The sequence below is a fragment of the Dermacentor silvarum genome, chromosome 2 (assembly GCF_013339745.2).
Source record: "Dermacentor silvarum isolate Dsil-2018 chromosome 2, BIME_Dsil_1.4, whole genome shotgun sequence".
Lineage (NCBI taxonomy): Eukaryota > Metazoa > Arthropoda > Arachnida > Ixodida > Ixodidae > Dermacentor > Dermacentor silvarum.
The window spans coordinates 102436660-102463862 of record NC_051155.1 but is presented as its reverse complement, the minus strand read 5'-3'; the positions used below and the strand labels follow the sequence as shown (position 1 = coordinate 102463862).

At 45.2% G+C, this 27203-nt stretch overlaps 2 protein-coding genes across 2 annotated transcripts in view; both read left to right on the top strand.

The window, feature by feature from the left end:
• LOC125943110 (uncharacterized) overlaps positions 1-27203 on the top strand; it is a 492224-nt gene that overhangs the window by 233097 nt on the left and 231924 nt on the right. The window lies entirely within an intron of this gene.
• Positions 1-27203, top strand: part of LOC119441655 (PCI domain-containing protein 2) — a 49997-nt gene that overhangs the window by 9344 nt on the left and 13450 nt on the right. The window contains exons 4-10 of the mRNA XM_037706254.2: positions 4608-4673; positions 6657-6753; positions 9964-10067; positions 14714-14789; positions 15877-15971; positions 19252-19298; positions 23014-23114. Coding sequence (XP_037562182.1) covers positions 4608-4673; positions 6657-6753; positions 9964-10067; positions 14714-14789; positions 15877-15971; positions 19252-19298; positions 23014-23114 — 586 coding nt within the window. The remainder of the gene's footprint in view (positions 1-4607; positions 4674-6656; positions 6754-9963; positions 10068-14713; positions 14790-15876; positions 15972-19251; positions 19299-23013; positions 23115-27203) is intronic.

Sequence of the window (27203 nt, the reverse complement as noted above, 5' to 3'; positions counted from 1 at the left end):
TCATCCGGAAATTCGTATTAGCCGTGATCGTATCATTGAGATTCCACTGTATCTATGAGCCGTTGATGAAATCTAAATCGAGAGTAAGCGAGGACAAAGAACTTGCCTCTATAGAGCATGAAATATACGCTGAACCCATACGTGAAAGAAACCTGGCAGTGGCTGAGCAGCAGTCGGATAAAATACCCTGTGGTAAAGGATCTGATACTAAGTAGATCCCAGGAAATTTTTATTAACAAGGCACTGGCCAACACAGCCACTACCTCAAGCATCATACATAGATGGCAGATCCTTGCAGACCAAAGAAGGGGTATAAATATTATAGTCCCTAGTTGATGCGCATTCTCTAAATCCTTATGCGTCGCTAATCTGCAGCACCTGATATTGTAGTGTTCAGCATTTGAAAACAAGTGAAACTACCACAAATAAATGTTTAACAAGGTGAGCGGTGGCTTGGAGACTATGGAATTCTGCTAAGTATGAGGTTGCAGGTTCGATTCCCAACCAACGCAGCCGCATTTACTGTGTACTTATATTTAGGCGAACAAGTAACTTAGCACAATAAAAAACACAGGCACGGGAAAGGGAGATAAAGACAAGCGCTTGTCTTTGTCTTAGCCTTTTTGTCTTAGCGATTGTCTTTGTCTCCCTTTCCTGTGCCTGTGTTTTTTATTGCGCTAAGTTACTTGTTCAGTTATGGAAAACCAACTAGCCCAACAATTAATTCTTTCATATTTAGGCGCACATAAAAAAAAACAAAGTGTTCAAAATTATTCGGAACCTTTGTCTACAGCTTCTCTCATAGCCAACTGTGCGGTTTCGAGACTTTCAACCCCACAACTTAATTTAACAAGGTCATAATAGACCTGAAATAAAGGCTGCCTGAAATTCATTACGCTTCTGGTGGCACCATCTTGGCAACATCATTTCACATCATCATCATCAGGTCATATTTATGTCCACTGCAGGACGAAGGTCTCTTCCTGCGATCTCCAATTACCCCTGTCTTGCGCTAGCTCATTCCAACTTGTGCCTGCAAATTTCCCATCTTCATCACCCGACCTAGTTTTCTGCCAGTCTCCTACTGCGCTTCCCTTCTCTTGGTATCATTCTGTAACTCTAATGATCCACCTGTTATCCATCCTACACATTACATGGCCTGCCCAGCTCCATTTTTTTCTCTTAATGTCGATTAGAATATCGGCTATCCTCTCTGATCCACACTGCTCTTTCCCTATCTCTTAAGATGTTCTCGAGCTTCTTCGTTAACCTCCAAGTTCCTGTCCTATAGGTTAGCACTGCTAGAATGCAATGATTGTACACTTTTCTTTTCAACGACAGTGGTAAGCTCCCAGTCAGCATTTGGCAATGCCTGCTGTATGCACTCCAGCCCAATTTTATTCTTCTATAAATTTCTTTCTCATGATCAGAGTCTCCTGTGAGTAATTGAACCACATAAACATACTCCTTTACAGACTCTAGAGGCGGACTGGCGATCCTGAATTCTTGTTCCCTTGCCAGGCAATTGAACATTATCTTCATCTTCTGCATAATAATCTTCAACCCCGCTCTTACACTTTCTCGGTTAAGGTCCTCAATCATTTGTTGTAATTTGTCCCCATTGTTGCTGAATAGGACAATGTCATCTGCAAACCGAAGATCGCCGAGATATTCGCCGTTGATCCTCACTCCCAAGCCTTCCCAGTCTAAGAGCTTGAATACTTCTTCTATACATGCACTCAATAGCATTGGAGAGATTGTGTCTCCTTACCTGACCCCTTTCTTGATAGGTAACTTTCTACTTTTATTGCGGAGAACCAAGGTAGCTCTGGAATCATTGTAGATATTTGTCAAGATATTCACGTATGCTTCCTGTACTCTTTGATTACGTAATGCCTCTATGACTGCTTCTATCTCTACTAAATCAAATGCCTTTTCATAATCTATGAAAGCAATATAGAGAGGTTGATTGTACTCCGCAGATTTCTCGATTACCTGATTGATGACATGGATATGATCCATCGTAGAATATCCCTTCCTGAAGCCAGCCTGTTCTCTTGTTTGGCTAAAGTCAAGTGTTGCCCTGATTCTATTGGAAATTATCTTGGTGAATATTTTTTACAATACTGAAAGCAAGCTAATGGGTCTATAATTCTTCAACGTCTCCCTTCTTATGGTTTAGTATAATGTTGGCGTTCTTCCAGCTTTCTGGTACACTTGAAGTCGTGAGGCATTGTGTAATAAGGGCCGGAATCTTTTCAAGCACGATATCTCCTCTAGTCTTTGATTAAATCGACTGTTAAGGCACAACCGAATGCACGCGATATTCAAGCGACGCGACAGGCACACCCTGTCAGCGCTGTCATGTCGCGGCGTGGAGCAACCATATGAACGCGACATCGCAAAAAAGAGTAGCGATAGATTTACATTGTTGTGCGAATAAATGTTATCGTGCGTGCATAAAGAAATCTAAATTTTATCAAAAGGTCAACGTTTTATCTAGATCTAGCTAAAATATGCTATCATCCCAGTGGAAATCCGTCCGATGCCACCAGCGTAAAATGCCGTGGTGCCATCTGTTGAGTAAAACTTAACTCGGCTCTCGGTGGCGTCTCAGGCCTAACAGCGTAAAAACAAACAACCAATTTCAATAATAACAACAAGACACTGTCGATAATTTGTCCTCAGCTAGCGATGAGACGAAGTGATGACTGATTGTACTATTTATTTTTTGCTGTCACAGCAGAGAGCAAGTTGCAAGAGCGAATTCAGATCGAAGTGGGCAGACTGATTGCTGCCATGTTGTTGCGCAATCGCTGTCCCCAGCAGATGTCGTCGCGCTGACTTCCGGGCGACAAGTGGTATTTTCTGGCTGGCCAGAAACCGGCAACGCGACCAGCGACAGAGACGGATCACCCTCTGCAACGGCACAACCTGTCGCTGTTGCTCAAAAATCGCGTGCATGCGGTTGCGCCTTTATTCCATCTTCTCCAGCCGCTTTTCCCCTGGTCATGTCTTGCAAGGCCTTTCTAACTTCATCACTTCATTTCACATATGGACACACAACTATCAGAAAAAAAAAGGAAGAACACCCTTGCGCCAATTCTAAGCTCGTCTCACTTTGGCTAGAACCCATTTAAGCAACGAGTGTTGTCTTGCGTCTAGTGGACATGTGGGCTTGGTTGCAGATTATACCACTCATTTATGATATGTACAGTATAGACCACTTATAATGTAACCGCTTATAATGCAGGACCGGATATAGTGCGGTCTTTTCAGACTCCCATTAATTTTCCCATAGCACTCCATGTATACACATATCGTTTATAGTACAGTTGCGGGGAAACGAAATACCGGTTACAGTGCGGCTGCCTGGGAGTACGGAAGTCAGCGGAGACAGCGAACGCTCCCCTCAAACAGGCGCCCCAAGGAGTGCTCGAGGAAGAAAGAGAGACGAAGTGGAGGAGAAGGGCACGTGGTGCGAACGAACAGCCAGTGAGGCTGAAACCAGAATCTTGAGTGCGAGTCGTGAAATGTCACAGCGCGCATAGCGAGCCAGGGCCACGAAACTGCCAACACTCGCTTCACGATAACGGCATTAAACGAAACTTCAGGGAGCGGGCGACACCGGCACGCGGAGACCGTGGAATATGAGGGAGGAGGGCGGAAGGGAAGCGGATTTCGCCTCAGCAACTCCGCCGCTTCGGTGGCTCCCCTCGCCCTCCCTCGTAGCTCCCTCACTTTCGACTGTCATTGTGCGCGCCCGCGGCCGTGCAGGCGCCGCCGCTCCAGACGGCCCAGCGCCAGCTCCCCGAAGTTTCGTTTTCTGCCGTTATCGGGAAGCGGGCGTTTGCCGGCGTGGGGGGGGGGGGGGGGGCAGTTTCGTAGGCCGGCCTGGGACAGCACCGCTGCTTCCCTCTGCGCCGTAGCCGGAGCGTGCAAGGTCAACACATCACTAGAAAGTAGAGGAAGCATAAAGGAGAAAGAAAGGTTCACTGCCATTTTCTACGCGTGGCTACGGTAGCGTGGCTGAGACGTCGGCACGTACACGCATGTTCCGGCGCAATGCAGAATCGGCGACCTTGCCATTTGAGAGAGGGTGAAATTTCCGCCGCGTTTTCTTTTATTTCTTCTTTTTGTTTTGTTCGTGCGTGACATTGAGGGGTCTCTCTTAAGCTTTTACTCTATGGCGGTGCCGGAGCAATGCCGGTCGGAGGCGACGCCGCGTGATTTGGTTCGAATTAACGAGATTCGACTGTAAATTGAATGCAAACGTTCTAGCCGCATTCCTCGACTGTCGCATACGCGTGGCGGCTCGGTGCACATGTTTTGCATATGTGTGGGCCTTGAAAATTGTTGCTTTGGTTATAGTGCTCTACTGCTTATAGTGCGGATATTCGTGACTCCGGCGACTTACGTTATAAGCGGTCTACACTGTATAAGTTAAACGGGTTAACTTGATTGAAGTGTCTGGAACCATGGCCACTTTTGTTGTGCATAGTCGCAATACTTTTTTGAAGTTGTTTCATTTAGTGTGGTTGTTTCTTGTTATCATCCTTGTTGCTAGCTGTATTCACTTGAGTGTGATCCACATTCACTTGCTTCAGGTGCTTGTACCACATGAACAACTACAGCTTTGTGGATGCCTACAAAGAGCAAGCTGTCCTGGTTCAATATCCTTTGCTTATAGTACGTATGACTGCGGTGGGCAACTGAAGTGTCCGGTTCTATCTCTCTCTCTTTTTTTTTCTTCTAATATTCATTCGCGTTTGAGTGATAGTGAACATTTCTAGCATTGTGCTATGAAGAATGCAGTTAGTATTATCGGCTCTTTAATGTGTTCACAGTCTATGTGTTACCTTTCTGACAAAGATACGACAAGCTTGGCACAGCTTCTTTATCAATGTGCACATTTCTGAACAAGCACTTCCTTCTCAAGTCATGTGTACAACAAATTATTAAAACAAACGTAAACAGTGTACCTGCAGTAGCAGCATGTGGATAACATTTCATGCGAAGCACTGTGACAAGCATACCATATTTCCTCCTCTTTGTGGACCAAACATTTCTATGCCTGATCATATTTTTAGAGAGAATATTGAAAAATTACCTCTCGAAGATATTGCAGTTCGGCCACTTGGGCTGCATGAAGAAGCTGACTTCACTTAAAGGACCAATCACAATTAACGAAACAAAAAATATTAATGAATTAACAAGAACTTGTTTGACATTTATATTAGAACGCATGTTGCAGTTACAGAATTTAAGCAAGTCAGGGGCTTATTTAAGTAGCAATCCAAATATTTCTGTCAGTTTCAAAACATCTGTCGTTAACATTTCAGCAAATGCATTGGCTTTGTTTTAATAATGTCCTGGAACGCTGATCTTGTGCAAGAAAGGCTTTATTGTGAACGCACAATGGGCCGCAATTACATTGGCTGTCGATGGACTAGTTTCGAGACCGGTATCTCGAGACTAGCGTTGGTCTTGGAATTCCTGCCACACGGATACGCCTCTGAGCATTTACGGGCTTAAGTTCTGTAGTCTAACATGTGCGTTAAAGTAATTCATATCAGTTACTGTAGTTTTGTTCTCTAATTAGACATTTTGATTTGTCTCACAAGTACATGTTTGTCACCTGTTCACGTAAGCCAGCATAGGTGACAACATTGTGCAGGCTGCCACAGGCGATCTTGCTGAAAGTTGCAAAGTTGTTAAAAAAGTACTTGGCTTTTGACTGCTCCTGTTGTTGTGTGTGGCCATATACTAAAAGCAATGGTTTATGCAAGTGCTGTCCCTATCTTGACATCTTGCTTCATATATTGTAGCATTCTTGCATGTTTGTAGACACAGCGTGTTGGAATAATGTAAGCTGTGCGTCTGTAAGATGGACACATACTTCTGAAGTAACGCTTAGTTCTTCTGTTAATAAAGTATTTCTCATGGCCAGCAAATATGCTTTACGAATCCCGTAACATAACTTTCTCTTCGTCAGTACTCAAGCTTTTTGGTTGGGTGACAATGTAGGCTATTTAAAGCCCCACTATTCATCGGGACCACTGAGCCTGTGCAGCGGATAAAATAAAGTGTGTGATGTCCTAATAAAGCAAACAGCACCACTGAAAGTTAATTAACCATCCATCTTTTTCCTGAAGAAATGCATGACATTCCAAAATTGTTTTCTATTGCCAATTTTGTTTCACATAAGATCCAAATTAAAAATGTATAATTTGTCATTTTATTAAAAAATAACACTGAGTAAGACATCAGCACAGAATTTTTGTCATAGTTAATAAATATCTGCAAAACAAGTGTGAACGACCATGAGCGATGAAAAGCTAGCAGTTATCAGCAGAACAAGCTGACACATGTGACTAGTTACCACAGAGAGAAGCAAAGTTTCCTGGGAACGGCGGAGTAGAAATTGCAAGCCACAGTAGGGTTCGCTTTTTGTGACAGCGGCACAAACTTCTGACGGCTGCGTCTTTCAAGCTCGGCGGATTAAAGGGTCGGAAATACTTATTTCCTTCAGGTACCTCGCAAATTCACAGTTTGAATGCGTGGATAATTGTGTAGATAGCTGGAGCTGCCAAGCAAGCAGGTGGCCCTCATTGTGTAGATTGCCCTTGACTGCAGCCTGCTTTCTCTGGCCGCAAGCTTTTCACCAAGATCTTCCAGTCCCTCAAGGAAGAAAACTGGGCCCTGCCCATCATGTACACAGTCTGCCTCGACCTCCGGTTATTTGCCTCTCAGGTATGAACATTTGCCTGTCATTCATCATTATCAGCCTATCTAGTGTCCACTGTGCTGTGGGCTGAACATGGTACCGGTGCTCAAGCCTAGCTCAGAGTTCTTCGCCGACGCTTTCTCGGGCACCATGCAGCCGATGGTTGTGCCACTACAAAGGCATTTCCCGGCGCTCTCTAGTTACCACTTGCCAGAACATGAATTGGCCACTACTTTAGCGTGAAAATTGGGTTGGAATCATGTTCTGTCATCATCTTATGATAATGATGCTGATGTTGCCTACAACCAATACAGAAAAAGTGCCTTTCTTTCTAAGTTTTATATCCAATTGCAGTGCACAGATAATTCAAGCTTCAGATCAACTGAAAAAAAAAAATTCATGTGGTGCAATTGAGCGCAGTAAATCTTCAATATAACAAAGTTGTAGGGAAAGCCGAAATTGCTTCGTATATCCATTGTATCATTATAATCGTTGCCTGCATTCATGGTCAACATTGCCTATTAGGGAAGGGGGGAGGCATGCGATGTGGGCAGTAAGTTACCACTTGGTAAGCCGAAGCCTGTGCAAAAGAACTGAAATATTTTTTAGGGGCGAAGCTTCTTAGGGTGGTGGGTCTGTCCCTCCTCTGTAGTATGTAGTCGTAGTAGGTAGCCACGTCTACTTTTATGAAAAAAAAAAATTCCGAAAGTTGTGTCCATAGCGCGGAATCGAACCAGGGACCCCTCGCTTCCGAGCGCGCGGCGCTAACCACTACGCCACGAAGCGCACATGGACACACGCACCACGATGACAATAAATACCCAACATTAACGAAAGACTGCGCGTTTCTAACGCGTTTGTGCTAGCGCGTTACGGCCCGTGTAAGAAGCTGGTGTAAGACGCTGTGGCCTCTCCGCCTTACCCCCGTATTCATAAACGCTCCTCGACTTGAACTTGACTTGCCATCACCTTGGGCAGCGCGTTCGAAACCCGTTGAAGGCGGTGGCAAGTCAAGTTCAAGTCGAGGAGCGTTTATGAATACGGGGGTTATACTCTCTTAGCAGTCATGTGATGGCGTCGGCAAACGCGGTGCACGTTCCGGCATGTGTAAACGGCTGCGTAAGACGCTGTGGCCTCTCCCCCTTACTAGAGAGCACTGCACGTTTCTAACGCGTTTGTGCTAGCGTCCCCTTAAGCGAGAGATGGTGCAATTATAATGAAGGGCGCTGTTATAAAATAGGAATGACGTCACATATGGCGCGTGTCATTGGTGGAAGTCAATCGTTCAATTTAGTGCGGCGAGACTGGGCGAATTACACGGAAGATTCACGGTTTACCGATGATTCCCTCCGGAGCTTCGCCCACTCATCATCATTCACCCCGTGGATATGCGGTGTTTTTTTATGCCACATCTTCGTCAGGAAGATTACTGCTTTTCTAATGCAATTGGCAGTGGTAATTCATTGTCATGTCCACAGACGTAGATGCAATGACTCGTATGATGCCCATCACAGTATGCAAGCAGGCGATTCTAAATGACAACAAAAGCATTTCTTTATACCAGCATTCTGGATGACCATACCGGGTGAGCATTGTGTGAAATTAGATGCTTCCAGTGCTCCACGGGGCTATCAGCTTTTGACACGGGGCGATACACATACTAGTACATTACTCTTTTATCAGATCCGAGAAGAACCATGCCACCGGAACCCCATTGCCACCTCACTTTCCAAGTTTGGGCACACTGTGCCATGAATGCACCATTCGTGGGTCTTCTCAGCTACAAATATTAGCTTCTCATAACTGGGTGGCTACTTTCATGCTACTTTTGAGATAAGCATCAGCTGTCATACTTCTCTGCCATGAAATTTCAGTAATAATTAATTTTAATGTAAATGCTCATATGTTTCATTGTGACAGTAGCATACACAACATTGTGCTTCATACAGTCGTAGTACAGTAAACTTTTGCTAATTTGACCGCAGTTGATTTGATTCAGGGGTTCGGCAGGCACCCAAACATTTTTATGGGCTAACACTTTCATCATTTAGATTCTGCAATTGGACTTCATCGCATAATTCAGACTTCAACTGGTCAGCATGCATGTGCCTGATCTTGAACCTAGTGACTGCAGCGTCTGTCTTGATGACCCTTAAGGGACAGCGAAACCATATGAACACATTATCTTCTACTGAAACTGACAACTTCTGGCCTGAAAATTGAAAATGAAAACGGAAGCTCTGAGCGAAGGATTACCATATTTACTGATTCTGAACAGCCCCCTTTTTTTTTTTTTTCAGTTGATCTGAAGCTTGAATTGTCTGTGCATTGCAATTGGATATAAAACTTAGAAAGAAAGGCGCTTTTTCTGTATTGATTGTAGGCAACATCAGCATCGTTATCATAAGATGGTGACAGAACAACTTTTCACTTAAGATGGCAACACTGATGTGCTGTTTTCAGGCTTTAATTCGGAAAGCTCATTGAAAAGTTAAGTTACTTTTATATGGCCATGCTGGAAGCAATAGAGTTGCATCGGATGTTTTCGGTACTTCGGAGACTCGCATGCATCGCAGAATGAACTCACAAAATGGTTGATCTAGGTGTGGACCACCACCCCGTACGCATTGTAACAAGGTGGTTTGAGAAATGCAGAATATCAAATGCAATAGACAGAAAGAAAGGCAACATGTTTTGGTTCGTAACCGATCAAAAGCAGTCTGAGATTGATGACGGTGGACATTAGGTCTAAATAAAATTCCATTCGGTAAAAGTACACCCTACAGGTTTAATTTTATTTCTGATTGCCAAAATTGGTGACATGCTACAATGTTTTGTGTTACAAAACTGGCTGGCTGGCACTTTTTAAGGTATTCAAAACTGGCTGGCACTTTTTAGGTATTCTTTCGGTATTATTCTTCGTAGTGTATCGTACCCCCACAAAGCGCTGTGCCGCCAGACCTCAATGTGATGCAGAGAAGGCTTCTTTAAACTTCTGTTTCATGCAATTTGGGAAATACTAAAGCAACCTTACTGAACTGTAAAAATGGTACCATTTGTCCAAAAAGAAAGGCTCCACAAACTGAGCAAAAAAAATTTTTTTTGGGTAAATTTGGAACAACTTTCCTTATTTTTTGCAGTACGGAAAAGAAAGAGTTCTGACCTTCATTAAAAAATACAAATACATTGACTCATTCATTCATTGCACACTCCACTATATATATTACTTTCTCCAGGCCGACATGCAGCTGTCGAAAAAGAGCAAAGGCAAACCCGGGGAGACATTAGAGAAGGCGGCAGAATTCCTGATGGGCTGCTTCAGAGTCTGCGCCAGTGACAAGTCAGTGAAAGTTGTGGCTGCATCCTGTACATGTGTGGGCTGTTCAGTCTATCTTCTGTGTATGCTAAAGGTTTTCAAACAGCAATTTAACACTAGAAGGTGTAAAATGATTAGATAATGTGTTGCACATGCAAGGAGCCACGTATGAATGGCCCTTTCGCACTGACCTCTGGCTCGTTTGCATTGAAATTTTGAACAGAGGTGTCATTTTGCTGAGCAATGTGTTTAATGCCATGTTTGGACACAGTAATCTTGAGTTTCGTCAAGAATGAACCGAATGTATGCATCATCCATGGTGATGCCCAATAAAAAGTGTACTTCTTTTTGGCAATGGAATACGGATGCCTTCTATTGATGTTGCAGTGAAACACGGCAAGCTATGCTATGTAACAGTCATGGATGGCTCTGCCATTCCTTTCATAGAGGAAGTTGCTCTTGCAGTGCCACGTCACATCAGATGACTTGCATTTATGTCTTATTCTGAGTGAAACAAGCTGGACTACTGTATATAAACATATTTTTAAGTGAAAATGAATTGTGAAATGCCACCTCTGGCACAGAGTCTGAGTGCAAATGAGCCAGTGGTTTTGCTAAAAGAGCCATTTATAAATCATTGCCTTCGTTACCCAGCACTTGATAAGCTTGACGGAGCATTTTATTTATAATTACAACTAACCTGTACTGGTCAGTTGGTTGAAGTCACATGAGCTCAATGAGCCTGCCATGCAGACATGTGCCTGCGTGGACTTGCCTGGGAGCCATCTAGGTTGACTGCCGAACTTCCAGGCAGCCGCACTTAACCGGTATTTCATGTCCCGCAAGTGCACTATAAGCGATACGCGTACACATAGAGTGCTATGGGAAAATTAAAGGAAGTCTGAAAAGACCGTATTATATCCGGTCCTGCACTATAAGCGGTTACGTTATAAGTGGTCTATACTGTACAAGTAACCAAAAACTTCAAATCTTGTACACAATGCATTGCCAAGAAACATTACAAATTCATACAAGGACGAGCATATATCGCTTAAAGTGTCCAAAAAAAGATTTTGCGCTTACTGCTGCACTGTTCTTGCTCAAGTTTTGCAGAAAGATTGCATTTTGCAGTCTGTGTCGTTCATTCTAACACTTGGCACAGTTAATTGCCTGGTTCTTAAGAACAAAGTGCAGAGTTGCCACGTTTATGGGGATGCAAACTGCTGCTGCGACGGCACAAGTATTAAAGTCCCTATATAAGAAAAGTACCGCCATCTACTCTTTCCTCCGCCACCTCCTCTCCTAAAGCGCTTGCTTTTTTCTTTACTTTTTGCTTGCGAAAGCCAAGTCGACGGTGGCGCACCTAGAAAGTACTACGTTGAAGCTTTCAGGCCGGGCGCGCGCCGCCGCCGGCGACTGCGGCTGCGCCGAGGACTTTCAACATGGCTCTGAGGCGAAAAAAAAAAAAAACTAAATATAAAGAAGTGAAAAGCGCGCGCTATCATCGTCCAATCGGAGATACAGGAGAGAGAGAAGCGGCGTTGATCAAAGGATGGCGGTACTTTTCTTACATAGGGTGTTTAACATGATGATGATGATGATTTATTGGCATCCCCTTTGAAACGGGGTGGCGACAAATAGTCACCTAGCCTGCTTGATTTAATCAGGTATACTACACATGTTCTTTATCTAGCATTTTTGTATACCTCTCATTATCTTTCTTTTTCAAAAATTTAGGTTGTACCGCTGCCTATGATTTTAAGAGATCAGGTCGTATCCATCTTTTCCCTGCTTTTTTTCCACCAGTACTCTAATCGTCTCTTGCTGATCTCTACGGCTGATATGTTTATGTTTCCTTCCACTTTAAACCCAAGCGCTTCTGGGAGTTGCACGTTACCTACGGTTCTCGCTGGGTGGATCCCGTCGCATTCCATTAGGATGTGCTGAGTGGTCTCTGGATCTTTACTGCAGCATACACATGTCTCATCTAGTTCCGAATATTTGTTCCAATATGTTTTCGTCCTTAGGCAACCGGCTCGAGCCTCAAATAGCAAGGCACTGCCCTTTGTGTTATCGTACAGATTTTCCGTTCTAATTTCTTTCTTCTCATTCTTGTAAATCTCCATTGTCCTTTTCGTTTCCATTCTTTGCATCCAATTCACGGTCTCTATTTCTCTCACTTTCTTTCTGATGACCCCTGGTTGTCTATTTACAGTTTCGATTATCCTGTACTTGGTTGCCAACTTCCTTGACCTCTTCCTCCATTCTGTGTCCACGCTTTTCACGTAGAGATACTTGTGCACTTTAGCCGCCCATTTATTTTCATCCATGTTCCTGAGCCTTATGACCTTATGTCGCCACCTGCCAGCAGCTGCAGAAAGCCGTCAGTTAGGGAGGCTTGTCGCATGTTGCTCGCTCCTCTAGAACACATGGCAACCTTCCCTGGAACACTGCTTTCTGCAGTGTTTCAGGTAGGGTTTTCTGCAGCACTTACAGGCGGCGATACAAGTTTATGCTTGCGCCGTCATGGCAGCAGCTCTCATCCCCATAAACGAAAGCAACTTTGGCCATTTTTCTTAAAAACCAGGCAATTAACTGTGCCAAGTGTTGCATTGAATGACGCTAACTCCAAAATTCAATCTATGTACGAAATTTGACCATGAATAGTGCAGCAGTAAGTGCTAAATCTTTTTCGAACATTTTAAGCGAAATATGCGCGTCCTTGTATGCCATAATCTGCATCAACAATAATCATATCACTGAGATTCAACTATATTTATTATGTGAATAGCTGAAAATGACTCACAGTTTGATTACATAGCAGCATTATGTCAAGAATGTCATTCGGGAATGCTAGCCAGACATTTTCCTCGCAAATCCTGTTTATTATTTTTATAATAATTTAAACTTTTTTTGTGGAGTCATACAGGTTTCGAGGCTTTCATTCCCTTCTCATTTACACATCGCGAAGATCTCGAGTCGAGCAGCTTTGACGCCTTCAGGTAGCATACAAGGGCCTATTGGTGTAACGTTACAGACTACATGACACCTGTAGTTAATGTGCAACATCTTCTACCATGGCCATGGGTGATGCTGGCTAACACTCCCACGTACACAAACATTGAAGAAAGCGGACCGGAAAATAGCCACGGCTGTAGCTTAATTGGTAGAGCATCGCACGCATATTTCAGAAGGCGTGGGTACGGATCCTGCCACTTTCTTGTTCCTTTCTTTATAATTTCTAAATTTCAGTTGAAAACCACAGTTACAGTTATCCTATGCTTTCCTTGGCTTCATTGTCTGTTGGTTTCATGTGGTTGTGGTCGAAGTGTTGGTTCGACTTGGGCAGAGGGAAGTGTGGGCGGTGAGGAGGGAGAGAGGGGTGGTGGCCGCGAGAGCAGGAAGGTGGAAGGAACCGTAGTAATGCACCCCAGTTTGTTTGTGCATGCTGTTAAGGCATAAAGTGAGAGGGGGGTGCCATGTTTGTGTGCGTCTACCTGACGAGAGCAGGCTTGTTTTGTTTCTGCCATCCTTTCCTTGCCAAGGCAGGCTCACTCAACTTGCAAAAAGGTTATGGTCTTGCAGTGCATTCGTTGAGCACCGCTTAAGTGTGAATACTGCTTGTCTTCTGGAAGTCATCAAAGGACGTCCAAACAATTTTTGAACTTGTAGCCAGAGACTCGTAGTACTGGCTCCAGAGTATTAATTTCAAGCAGGGCAACTGAATACACATGCAGTGACAAGAAGGTTATACAGTTAAACCTGCACATGAGATTTTGCCGATTTTGTGCCTGTGCGTGTAGAACAAGAAAAATAGTACGCACTAACCGTTTGGTGGGCAATGAGCGACTACAGCTTAAGCGGTCAGCCAATACATGGGGTTCAATGGAGGCTGGGTGGGGGAATCTTTGCGACTACGTTTAAACCACAATTACGCATTAAGCGGGTACATATTAACGAGGTTTGACTGTACTATCCTTACTTCGTATATTAATCGATGCTTCGCCTTTCGGGCGAAACTGGGACTTTTTTTTTCATCGCAACTTCAGTGTATTGGGAGTAAATCTTGAGGCGATAGTACATACGGTAAGCGTTTCTTTTTCGAATTCTCGTGCCAAACCTGCATATAACGAAATCCTTTTTTATAACGAAGTTTTTCGGGAATTTGTCAATTTCGTTATATCCAGGTTTAACTGTAAAGACCAAAAACTACATTTATTTTTAAAAAACGATATATGCTATAAATGAACAAGTACGATTGGTCGAATCACTGACAACGAAGGACGTGCATTGAGGCAACATTATGCAAGCAAACAATAATAAGCAAAGTCATGTTATAAAAATTAAACTCACCTAAGGTATATTGTACCTTACTTTGTCTCCAGTAGTTATGAACCAACACTCAACTTACACTCTGTAGACAGGAGAAAAGGCATGGTATGGGATGAACATGAGTATATACTTACATGACTGTTGAATCTCATGACTCTACTTATGGTCAGAGCTATTTTTAAGTGACACTAGAGATGTAAAGGTACTATATATTCATGCTGTAAAACTGTTCTGCATGGATCATTGTTTCTTGAGTGCATGGTTATACTTAATGCCTGCTTTAGTAATCTACGTATGAAATCTTGGTATAGCTATTAATCAGTTCCTTCTCATCCTAGCCGGTCATCCTTGGAGAACTCCAAACGGCGTGGCATGCTCAACTTAGTCAACCAGCTGTTCAAGATCTACTTCAAGGTGAGCTCGAAATGGCCCAGTGAGAATTTGTAAAGGACTGGGTCAATGTTTCTGGGAGGGCTGTCAGAATATTTTAATATGAACCGAATGCTTTCGTACCGAATCAAAATGTTTGTTTTGAGAATTTGATATAGTGGGAACCTGTTTAAATTTTTTCGTGTAACCTCAGAAACGAAAAGTAGCAGTGAAAAAAACCACCAGAATAAACTAAGTGAGAGTTGTTTTAACCTAAAACTGTTTATTTTCTTGAACTTTCCCTTCAGGGATTAAAAAAAAATCCTGAATTGGTGCCTACAATTTCTTTAATTTGTTTGTCAGCATTTGGCCACTAGGATTGCGTGCAACCTGTTGTTGGAGGCCATGGTCAGTGCCACATATTTCTCTAGCTGAAATATCTTGCAGAAAACATGCCACATCACTTAACATCAAACTGCAGCAGAAGGCAAATGCAAGTGAGCAAGTTCATGAATTCATTTGTCCTTGGTTTTCTTTTTATTTATTTTTTATTTACCTCAATTGGAAGCACTGTCTTCCACTGTAACATAGAAAGTTCATGCCTGACGCACATCTTTCTTTTCGAGGCATTAACTTTAACTTTTCTTTCTCGAAATCCTTCAAATGTTGTGCAATTATTGTGTGTTCCATGCCCATACAATTCAAAAGTGGTGTGTGAAACTGACGCCATGAATACTATTTCTCCTCACATATTTTTCATCAGCTCACTTTGTTCTCGAGTATGAAGAAGTTAAATTAATGAAATAAAAGGTCCAGGGGCCATTCTCTGTAACTATTCTTTTAATTTTTCGTAGTTTTTGTCCATCATTGGCTTGCTTGAAGCCATGCCCTTGCTATTACTGGAATCAACTGCTCGACAAGGTGATTCATAAAATACTCAAAAGAAAAGAATGCTTACTAAAACGGCCCCTCCATGCTTTCCTATGCCATACCTGTATGCATTCACAAAACTATTGTGCGAAATCGACACGGTGCATATTGTTTCCTCTCGCTTTCTGTTGTACACTTATTGAGTATCAAGAAGTGAGATGACAGAAACGTAGTGACAACAGTCCTGCACACACGCCTGCAGATCAACAAGCTACACCTGTGCAAGCCCCTGATCCGGGCCATTGAGAGCTCAGCACTCAAGGACCACTTCAGCATATCCCAGCTGGTCACATACAGGTAAGGACAAAGGCCACTGGGGGTGTGTGAGTTGGTGAGCAAGGGGCATTGTGCAAAAGCTGGCCTATGGTGCATTCCAGTGGGGAAACGGGATTTGAGAGGTGTAGAGCAGTGGCACACATTAAGCAGCTTTAGCTTGACGTTTACCGTTTGCTTCCGCTCATATCTGTGTACCTTAACAAATGGTGCACCTCTACTCTGTGGGAATGCTTGTGTAATTGGACACAGCCCTCATGCCAACTTCGAACCAATGAAAAAAATTTAGCCAAGGATCGGGACAGGCTAAACGCCGCGATTCACAGCCCGGACCTGACCGAACAACTATGGGCCGTCCAGCAAGCCCACGACGCGGCCAAAAGGCTCTCCCTGCCGGTCCAAACGTGGGAGCAGCCCACTTTGTGAGGCAACTCACAACTTGCAGGACCTAATGTTTTCCTTCCTTCCTTCATGCCAACTTCAGAAGGCAGAACACAGCCCTCAATTCATTGCCTAGCCATTATCTGGTGCTGCCAATGTGGCAGCTGTTCGTGCAGCATGTTCGTATAGTTATATTGGATATAGAGGAGTTAAAGTGTATGCTTGAGCACTGGCCTTTTCCAATGGAGCCCTCCAATGCATATTAAGCATGTGCCTTGGCAATTGTTCTCCTGAAATCAGATTATTTATTTAATATCTAAATAACTTAACTGGCTTGGAAAGCGGATTACATAGGATTAGGTTAAAGTCCAGAGCCATACTGTGTGTGTATGAATGCTCATTTGGCAAATGTTAGGTGAGTGATGAACAGTGCAACGCCTAGGGAGGCTCTCCTCGTATTTTGCGGCACCTCCCATGATGTTTTGCCAGATAAGGGCCATACCCTCCAGACAACCCATGTCGGTGCTCTCAGCATTCCCGAGCAGGAGCTTTAGAGTACTGGTACGAGTGCTGAAGTACCAACTAGTCGCAGTCAAAGCACTTCTGCATGCCTACATGCTGACATAGTGAATTTCTTGCACTCTTCTATAAAAGGTTCATTACATAATGCACGTACTACTGCAAGTAAAATTGGTTTTAACACTATTAGTTAACATTCTTTGGGAACTTCACCCAAGCAGTTTGTGGTGCATATGTTTGTATCTAACCTCATTGACGCCAACTTGGCTCACTGAGTACATGCCGCTCTTCAGTGACGAATAAAATTCTTTAATATCTATCTAGTGCTGAATGGAATTTTATAGACCATTTTATCGGCAAGGAGAAACGTAGCCTCGAACCAGTGCGCTGTGCCACTCTCCTCCTCGCACTGGTATGTGCACATCTCCGTTTCTTCCATCGGCAACTTGGAATAGTAGTGACCTCATTGCGAATTAGTGTGATTCTAGCAGTGTTCCCACTGTGATTGCTGTAATGTCATATGGCTCAAGGTTAACAGACTACCACTGTGCTGTATTCGGCTGCAAAATTAACTTTTGAAGCGTATGTGAAGTGCATCTTCAGCCACGGTGACTCCGTGGACTCCGCCATTGCGGTTGCAGACAAGCATCCGCTTTGGGTTGCAAGCATAAGCAGAAAGGATTTGACGCCAAGAGCTTTGTTGCGTGTAGGTTCAGAAGATTTTGTTTCCAGTGAGCGCATGGCGACGAACTCGGCACCCATGATCAAACTGGGATATGAATGAAAGGCTGTGGATTTAAGTCGGTCAACTATTTCGAACAGATAAAGTCAACTATTTCGTCGTGCACGCACATTAAAGTTTTCTTTTCAAATATGTTCTAAGATTATCGTGCTTGGCAACCAACATTCTGGTGGAAGTTGACCAAGGACGTATTATGAAAACAGTCCGTACGTGCCGATTAAGAAAATAAAGGTATGTTATTTTTCGTTTTGTAACCAAAGCCATGCCTGCCGTGTACCGGCCACCCCTAGTTCACATAGGCTCTCCCTTGCTTCTGAATCTTGCCGGCAAGTTGTCTGACCAACGCCGTGCATTGCAAACTGTATTATTTCAGAAAACAAAGTTGCTGTTGCAAAGAGTAGTTGTTCGTTTTCCAGCTCTCTCGAGTCGGCGAGGTGCCCTTGCACAGGCACCACTCGATACCTAAGAGTGCATATAATCTTTCAACGGGTTGCGTGCATCTGGTTGATCGTGGCATATTCGTAGCCACTGTCACCAGGTTATTTTATCAAGTACGGACCTTCCGGTCGAGTTATTTTACAGTTCTAAATGTTGTAAACCTTGATACCCAGCTGCCAGGTAGACAGTTCTTAAAAAATAGTACAGTGAAAATTTTAGGAGCACAAAAGCTAGCACAATGTGTTTCCTCAGAGCTTTGCTAAGTTACCTGGATTGGGATGTACGGTGGTGTGGCGCACAGCATAGCACACAGAGACATCTCTGATAGGTTAGACATCTCTGATAGTTGTCACCTTAATAGAGTTGAAGGCTAGACATACAATAACATGTTGCACGTATGTTAAGTGTCGACAATGTTCAGACTTGGCTCGCCTCCTATTTCGATAGTGGGCAGAGCTGTGGCAGTGCCTCTAGGCCCGTCACCATTCAATATTGCGGCTATATCGAAGCTCAAAGCTAAGTAACAACATGCTAAGAAGTTTCCCAATTGCAAAAACTTGTTGACACCTCTCAGGAAAACACGAAAACTTGCCACTCGTTGTCAATAGCACGTTCGCCATGCACGCTCTAGCACGATCCCACATACCAGCATGGCGCCGGACTATAGACGGCGCTGTGATCGCAAAATGCCGGTGCCCTCAATAAAACGGTGTATATGTACAGACAGTTTTGTCTGAATATATATTCATGCATGCGGCACGCACGGACTTCACGGCTAGATGGCACGGAAGCATAAGAGGAGCTTCGCTGCACTACACGCCCCGTACATGACAAATTTCAGCAGTGGCAATACGGTGGGGCGCTACATTGCTTCACAGCTAATCGCATTGACGCTGGCAGTCATCCTGACATGGTTTCTGCCAGAATCTTTCCTCCACTCTACTCACCATAATTTTTTTTTACCAGTGGTATGCCATTGTTTCAAAGTTCACGATACTGTCATAATCTGTGTCATAATGTACCATTATTAGTTTGTTAGACTGCAGTTGTAAAAGACATGCAGTGGTCACTGGTGGAAGGAAAAAGTATCTTGTGGTGCAGGGCACAGTGGTAATCAACACTCTCACTTCTGTGGTGATATCACAAACAAACTGCTACAATTGCTAAGCCGCCTTGCCATCCATTGACTTTATTTAATTATTTGATTACTTACTTGTCTTTCAGGTACTATGTAGGACAAAAAGCAATGTTTGACAGTGACTTTAAGAATGGTGAGTACATGTCCCAGCACTCCTGTTGCAAACTATTTCGCATGTCTGTGCTCCCACTTTCGAATAGCTCGTACACAAGCTACGTCTTAAGCCCACCAAACTGAAAAATGCGTACGTAGTGACATAATTTTCTCTTTCTGTATTGCTTATACTGAAAAGATCAGAACTGACACAAAGCTTATTTTATCTCTGTACAAGCAACAAGGAAAATGTATGGGTTTTTGAGAATGTATGCAGAACCTCTTCAGCATGTGGAGATCGGTTTGCACGAGGCTCACCCTACGAGCAGCGGTTAGGAAAGGGCATGACGCTTCTCCACCCCGCATCGCACAAAGGCACTACAGCAGGGTTTGTCAACTCTCCGACACGGTGCAGAGAAGGCTCCGGAGTCAGATCACCAACAAACACACGTTTATTAACCCATAGTCACGGAACTTATGAGCAAAGGCTCACTGCAAGACCGACTAAGTATATGCCCCCGCTGCGGGCTAACCAGGTAGCGATCCACCAAGTGTGAGAATAAGAAGTTGCGAGAGCAAAGGTCCCACGTAACCAACTCGCTGCGTGCCTGTGAGCATCTGCTTAGTGGAAGAGAACTCAGGTGGAGAGGGCTGCTACTCGAGAGGCCAATCAGTCTGCACCCCGGTGACGTATGCTCGCGCGGTGACTTGACGCCGGGAGGGAGAAGCACGGTTTGCACAGGAAGTTGGCTACAGCGTGCTAGCTGTGTGCGCCTTGTTGCCGTTGGTGTGGCGGTTCCCGAAGATCGAGCTAAGCACAATGCGCGAGCTGGGGGACAAGGCGCGGGAAGGCACTGCGATCCCCACAAGCATGACAGCTTTATGTTCTTGTTCAAAGAACACACACAGTGGCATGAAATTCTGCTGCACTCAGTCAAGGAGCCTGCACAAAGATGCCTTTGTTAGAGCTATAGGTCAGTGCTGATTTCAGCATGACTCGAGTTTATCTTAGCATCGAAAAAAGATGTGTTGATCCTCAGGCCATGGACAGAAAAGCCACCAGTGCGTATAACATAACCACCTAATGGAGATGATCAAATCAGTGACACTGCATGTAAATGGACTGCTGGGAATGTAATTTGAAAAAAGGAGGCATCATGTCTGCATTGAACATGGTAAATTAGAAGGGGGAAATGCACCTTGTAATGGATTTGCACAAACAAAAGAGTACAGTTAAACCTGCTTATAACGAACCTCCATATAACGAATTACTGGATATAACGAAGTTTTTCTATTCCCCGCCATTACTCCATAGAAGCACATGTATTTGAGACCTCTACGTAACGAAGTGGCAGCGGGAGACCCCTCGATATAACGAATTTTCCCCTGCCGACAACCTAGAGATTTCGCCCCAAATTTTGTCATTTTTGCGCGAGCAGCAGCCGAAAGCACCTTCTCCAGCCGCGACAGAATGCGAAGCTGATCGCACGTGTGCGAGGCGGGCCTGCATCCCTCGACCCGGTGATCTTGACGCCGCGGGCGTGACCTTTCCCCCTCCCTTCATTCAAACCTGATCCTGCCGCTTGCTGCAGCTGGCCTAGCCTGCCAAGCATGGTGCTCTCCTTTTCCAGTTGATGTTGCCGACGTGCTGGCAGACGCTGTGACACATCGCACTCGTTGAGCGCGGACACGCGCTGTCAAACGCTGGCGGCGTGTCTAGCGTGACCTTTGTGTTGTCTATCGCTTCAACGCAAACTGAGCACCAAGAACACACAGCACACACAAAGCTATGAGCCACCGACGCACGTACCTACACTGCTCCTTGACTCTGCCCTAACGCAGATCGCTTTCAAGATGCGGCCCGCGCGCGCCACCGTGCAGTACGCAGTTGATGCCAGAGTACAGTACAACGGCGCCCGCTACCTCCCCCCTCCCCCCCCCCCCCTCGCTCCCTCGCCGATGCCTCGAGCGCAACAGAAGAAGGCGCGCCTCCTCCCTGCTTTTCTTTCGTGCACCCGCCGTGGTTGCTCAGTGGCTATGGTGTTGGGCTGCTAAGCACGAGGTCACGGGATCGAATCCCGGCCACGGCGGCCGCATTTCGATGGGGGCGAAATGCGAAAACACCCGTGTACTTAGATTTAGGTGCACGTTAAAGAACCCCAGGTGGTCCAAATTTCCGGAGTCCCCCACTACGGCGTGCCTCATAATTATATCGTGGTTTTGGCACGTAAAACCCCATAATTTGATTTTTTTTTTCTTTCGTGCGCGCGCAAGATTTAGACGCGGTCATCGGCTCCCCTCGCACGTTTTCACTCGTACATACAGCATACGGCGCGCGGCGACTGCGTTATCGCCCTTGGACTTTATACGGAACATCTATGAGCCAAAACCAATTTTAGGGCCACAACGCGTCACAGACACCATCTTTAGATAGCAAATACGGATCTCAATGGCCATACTTTTGCTGGCGGAAACCGAAAATACGTCATAGTTGTCGCCCCCGGCACTTTGGGCGGCCAATGCCATCGTCAAGCCACCAAGCCAGGCGACATGAAAAGTCAAAATGGCCGCTCGGGCCGGCGCGCGGTGGCAGTTCGCAACGTACGATGCGGGAACGGGCCCACAGTTGCGACGCAACAGCAGGTTACCAATGCATTGGGTTCTATGGGAGCTGTGCCGGGACCTGCCCGAAAATGATGTAACAGCCGGGAAAACGCAGCACCCAGGGAATTTAACAGCGGGGTTCTACTGTAACACTATGTGACGCTACGACGTCATCGTGACACTCGCTCTTGGTTTCCTGATGCCTCGCGCTTGTGCAAAACGACACAGGTCCACGCATCCAGTACCTGGTGTGACATTCCAAGGACGAGTGCTTCGACGAAAACGGAAAACGGGTGCGCGTTACAATCGAGGGCGCGTTAGAATCGAGTAAATACGGTAAGCGTTTCTTTTTCGAATTTTCGCGTCGAACCTGCATATAACGAAATCCTCTTTATAACGAAGTTTTTCGGGAATTTGTCAATTTCATTATATCCAGGTTTAACTGTATTTGGTCGTATGGCAAAAGTTATGTAGCATTTGGCTGCCATGGTTTTTCTCTGCGTGGAATGGTGGAGCCGTTTGGTAGATTCCTCACTGTTGTGTTTTCCTGGCTGCTACGTTGTGTTCTTGCAGTCCCGACCTAAATCCTGTGGACTCCCATGTAATATGTACCATTTGTTACGTCGCCATTTTGTAATGTTTCCATCTTACGTTACGTTTTAATGTGGCGGTCATGTAAATTTAGCATTGCAGAGGCAAACTTGCTCTCGCACGTTGCTATGAGGACAATAAATGTATACGTTGAAATAAGCAACCAAAGTCCCACAAGCATATCAGAAGAAAATGTGCACGGATTGGTTGGCGAAGCATCCAATGTAGTGAGCATCGATTGAAACCTAGTGGAAAAAGATACCAAGAGCTGGAAGAAATTTTTTTGTTTCAACAAGTCTCATGTAACTGTCTCAAGTAAAAAATATCGATACAGGGTGAACCGCCTTCTAGCCTGCTAAGTTTTCTTGTATTAGAAGTAACTGTTACACTGCAGCATCCATTGTTATAGTTTAAGGGAGACCAGAACGAGCTATTTTAAATACATAACAGTATTGGGTGATTGAAGAAGCTCAATTAGTGTGGGGCAAAAGTTTTTGGCATTGCCATGCTGCTAGCTTATGCATTTCTGAATGTTCCCATTACTTTCCATGTTGGCCCAGCTGAGGAGTATCTGACGTTTGCCTTCTTGCGATGTGACAAGGACTCTGTGCACAACAAGCGGCTCATCCTGATCTATCTTATTCCTGTCAAAATGCTCCTGGTAAGTGCTTGGGTACCTTTCTGTTTTCTTAATATAATATGCAGTAGCCAACCGATAATTCAGATTGCTCCACAGCAGTCCAGTACTAGTTAATTTAGTGTGGCCACAGTGCCCAAATACCAGACAAGCCAAGCGACTAAGTAAAAGCTGCATTTGTGGTTTGCCATTTCAATTGTGTGTGTTCCTTGACTGTTACAGTTGATCCCGGATATATTCAACATGAAAGAGATTGCAAAATAGTTCAATATACAGTAAAACCTCGATAATTCGAACTCGGTTAATTCGAAATTTCAGTTTATTCGAAGAATTTGAGCGGTCCCGTCATTTACAATGCAAATTCTACCGGATAAGTGTAATGGACCGCGCGGCTCTATTATGATAATTCGAAGTTTCCAGCTGGTAGCAACGCGCGGCTGTTAGGTTAGGGCACTCTGTACAGTCGCCAACCGATTTTGCGAGCTCGTGGGGACTAAAAAATAGTCCGAAAAACTCATTCGGCGGGAAAAAAAAAATTATTAGTGCGGCTTTAAAAAAATATCTAATAATGCCCTGCCTCATACTACGCTTGGAGGGGATCGACTTGCTTGGATTTGCGCAGCAGTGACGTCGTCTCTGTCAACGGAGTTCGCCATGGAGATCGGAGGAACGAGCTTCGCACCGCTTAGCTCTCGCGTAGGCACACGAGGTAGGGCCGGTCACTGAGACATGGGTCTCCGAGACACGCCACATTCAAAATAGCAACCAAAACTTTAGAGAAAAAGAAAAAAAACTCACTGAATTAACAAGCGTGGTGTCAGCGCGCATAAGCAAATATGAATAGATCACCACTGTCACCACCGCATAGATCACCACCGCAGACAACCACTGTCAAAACGCTGGCGCGAATGAGCGCGGCCGCCGCAGCGAGCGAACGTTCGTGCGGTCTATCGCTTCAACGGAAACTTAGCGGCGAAAGCACAGCGCATACAAAGGTCAGAGCCGTCTGGAGATTGCTTTCAAGATTGCTTCACCAAAAATATGCAGTTTAAACGGTCGATCATCATACATGGGTAGCGATGCAGGTAGACTGTTGTGTCAAACTGCCTTCCTGTTGGCACCAGTCACCCCACCCTAAAAAGTCCACGTGTCTCTTCTTGCATGCCGATCAGCACTCCGATGCGTGATCCCTTTGTTTTCAGCCGTTCCCCTCCAGCCTCTGTGTCGGTGACTGCCTACACTAAACACATGCTGTTAGTTTTGAAAACGACCTTCAGTTTGCAGAACATTTGAATCCATTCCCACTCACTTGTAAGCATGCAAGTACTAATGAAACACAGTCACCACCCTGCGAATGGCACAGCGATGAGTTCGGCGCCAATGCCGCAATGGCTTTCCCGCAAAGTGTGTATGTGCATGCGGTGGTTGTTAAGGGGGGACGCGGCTTTCGCATCGCGATATTTGGCCAAAAAAACGATTTTTTGAAAATCACATTTTCAGTTTGTATGACTTCTTTTCTATTTTATTTCAAAATTTCGTCACGGAAAATCGCGCGGAAATGATGTAAAAAATGTTTATCGAAGCTAAGGTGGCGAGGAGTTTCTCGAAAATAGCGAAAAAACGGCATTCTTCAAGCCGCGATATCTCCGCAACCGCGTAACCTAGCGCCGCCATCTTGGTCTCTATGGATAGCGCGATTCTCCGTCTTCAAATCTGGCGCCTCGGCCAGCTGCACCAGGCAAGAGCAAGCGCACAGCAAGCAAAAGTTTCAAGGTCTCGCGGCGGTTTCTGATCGGCAGCGCGCGCCACGTGACTGTACGCGGCTCCGGATTGGTCTCCCGGGCGGTTGCCCTTAGCAACCGGCGGAAAGGTCGTCTGCTCGCCGCTACGGTGGCTAGAATCGCCTCGCTGACGGCGCTGAGGAGCCGATTTCGCGTCTTTTCAAGTCGTCGCGGCGTGGTTTAGAGATTGTATCTCACTTATGATAACGGACCGGCGCTCGCTTGTTAGAGAAACGAAAAACGTTGTTAAGCTCAGCCCTTCTTAGCTTGGAGAACGGCTCTCATCTGTTATCATGGGCCGGCGATTGTTCAAGAAGAAACGCAAGACTGCGCATCAATTTGGTGCTCGTAAGTCGAAGCCACCGATCTCTAAAACAAAGTTTGCTCCGGCGACTTCAGCAGTGACAAAGACGGTGGCATGCAGCGCGACGCGGATGTGCAGCTGAGCATCTCAAGCACGGATAGAACATCGTCCGCGCGTATTGGCGAAACTGTTCAGGAACCCAGCCGAAAAAGATGCAATGCGGAAAAAGAAAGCTGCAAAAGCTCATCAGACCATCAGGTCAGATGGTCAAGCGATGCCGCATCGCAAAGGACACAAAGGACTATAAACCGGGTGCCTATTAAATTTTGACAACTTTGAACCTTGTTTTCTCAGTACAGTTTTTTTTGGCATGTTGCTCAGCTCGTGGAGCAGATATCTTGGTAACTACTTTACACATTTTGATTGCGTTTGTTTTGTCAGACTCACTGAACTGTACTTTAGGGGATAGCGCTCTTCTTTTTTTATCCTAGTGTTTTAAGAATTCGTAGTAGGGTTCCTTGTTTGCAGTGTAAGCGTGCTTACTGCAGTGGGACTGGAGAAAACATAAACTACAAATTTTAGTGTTGAAAAAAATTTATTTCGAGAACGCTATCCCCTTCTGCATACATTTGGCTGTGCATACAGTATTTAACAAACTTTTCACTTGATTTCGTAAATCCTCCAGTCCCTCCACAAGGTTCAAGAAAGAAATAATTTGTCTAGCAAAAAGTTTTCATGGTACCGCTTTGAAATTATTGCGATAGCAATTATATGGACACTTCAACCGGATTTCTGCCGTCGGCGTCGCCGTGAGGTTCCGTATAGATAAAATCTGCGCCGCGCGCCGTATGCCCCAGCGGAAGCGTGCGGGGACGCGCGCTATCACGGAGAGCGAACGCACTCAATCTCCCACGCGCAAGCAAGGAAGCGCAAAGCCAGCGCGGGAAGGAGCAGGGGGGGGGGGCACTTCTCTGCCAACAACCGCGCTCGTCGCTCGTCCGCACAGTCTCTTATCTCTCCCACGCGCAAGCAAGGAAGCGGTAAGCCAGCGCCGGAGGGAGCGGGGGGGGGGGGGGGGGGGGGGGCGCACTTCTACGCTGCCAACAACCGCGATCGTCGCTCGCTCGCACCGTCTCTTATCTCCACACGGCTCTGACCTTTATGTGCTCAGTTTCCGTTGAAGCGATAGACCGCACGTACGTTCGCCGCTGCGGCGTATCCGCTTGCTGCCAGAGTTTTGACGGTCGTTGTCTGCAGTCATTCAGTGTGATCTATTCATGTTTGTTTGTGCGCGCTTTATGAAAGCATCGTAGAGCCATTCTTATTCTATGTACCAATTTTCATTGACATCCACCAAGAAACAAGAAAGTTGGTACCGAAAGCCGCGTCCCCCCTTAAATTCAAACTGTAATGTAACAATCCCTCCAAGGGGGGGCTGGGGTTGGATTTGTGGTGGCCGCTCATGGAACCCCGAAATGCTGTTCGCGGAAAGCGCTTGTCTACACGAAGACAAACCCTATGGCACAGGGATCACATACCCGGCCTCACTCAGTGGAAAAAATTGAGTGTCATCCATGTTTTTTTGTGGAGCGTGTTTTGGACCGGGATGTCTTTCATGTTCTTAAGGCAGAGTGGCGATGTGCTCTTGTCGATAATGAACAGCCGCAGTTTGCACGAGCCTTGGTTCCATATGCGCAGCGACCAAAGCTGAAAGCACCCTGCCAATTTTGCCTCCATGTCGTGTACTGCCTTTCAGATTTAATCTCCTGTTTGACAGCATCAGCCGAAAGGGTGCCATTTCAAATTCATCGGCATTAAATATTTCCGACGATGCGACAGTGATCGTGTCTCCGTTAGGAGAAACGTACTTGCAGGGGTGCAGTGTTCGATATATCTAATGTGGCTCTAAACGGAAGTTTGATGTACGCATAGTACATCGCTATACTTTTGCATCAGATTTCCAAGGGGATGTTAAAACTATTCAATATAAACAATCATTCGATCTATACCAGCTTTATATATCCAGGA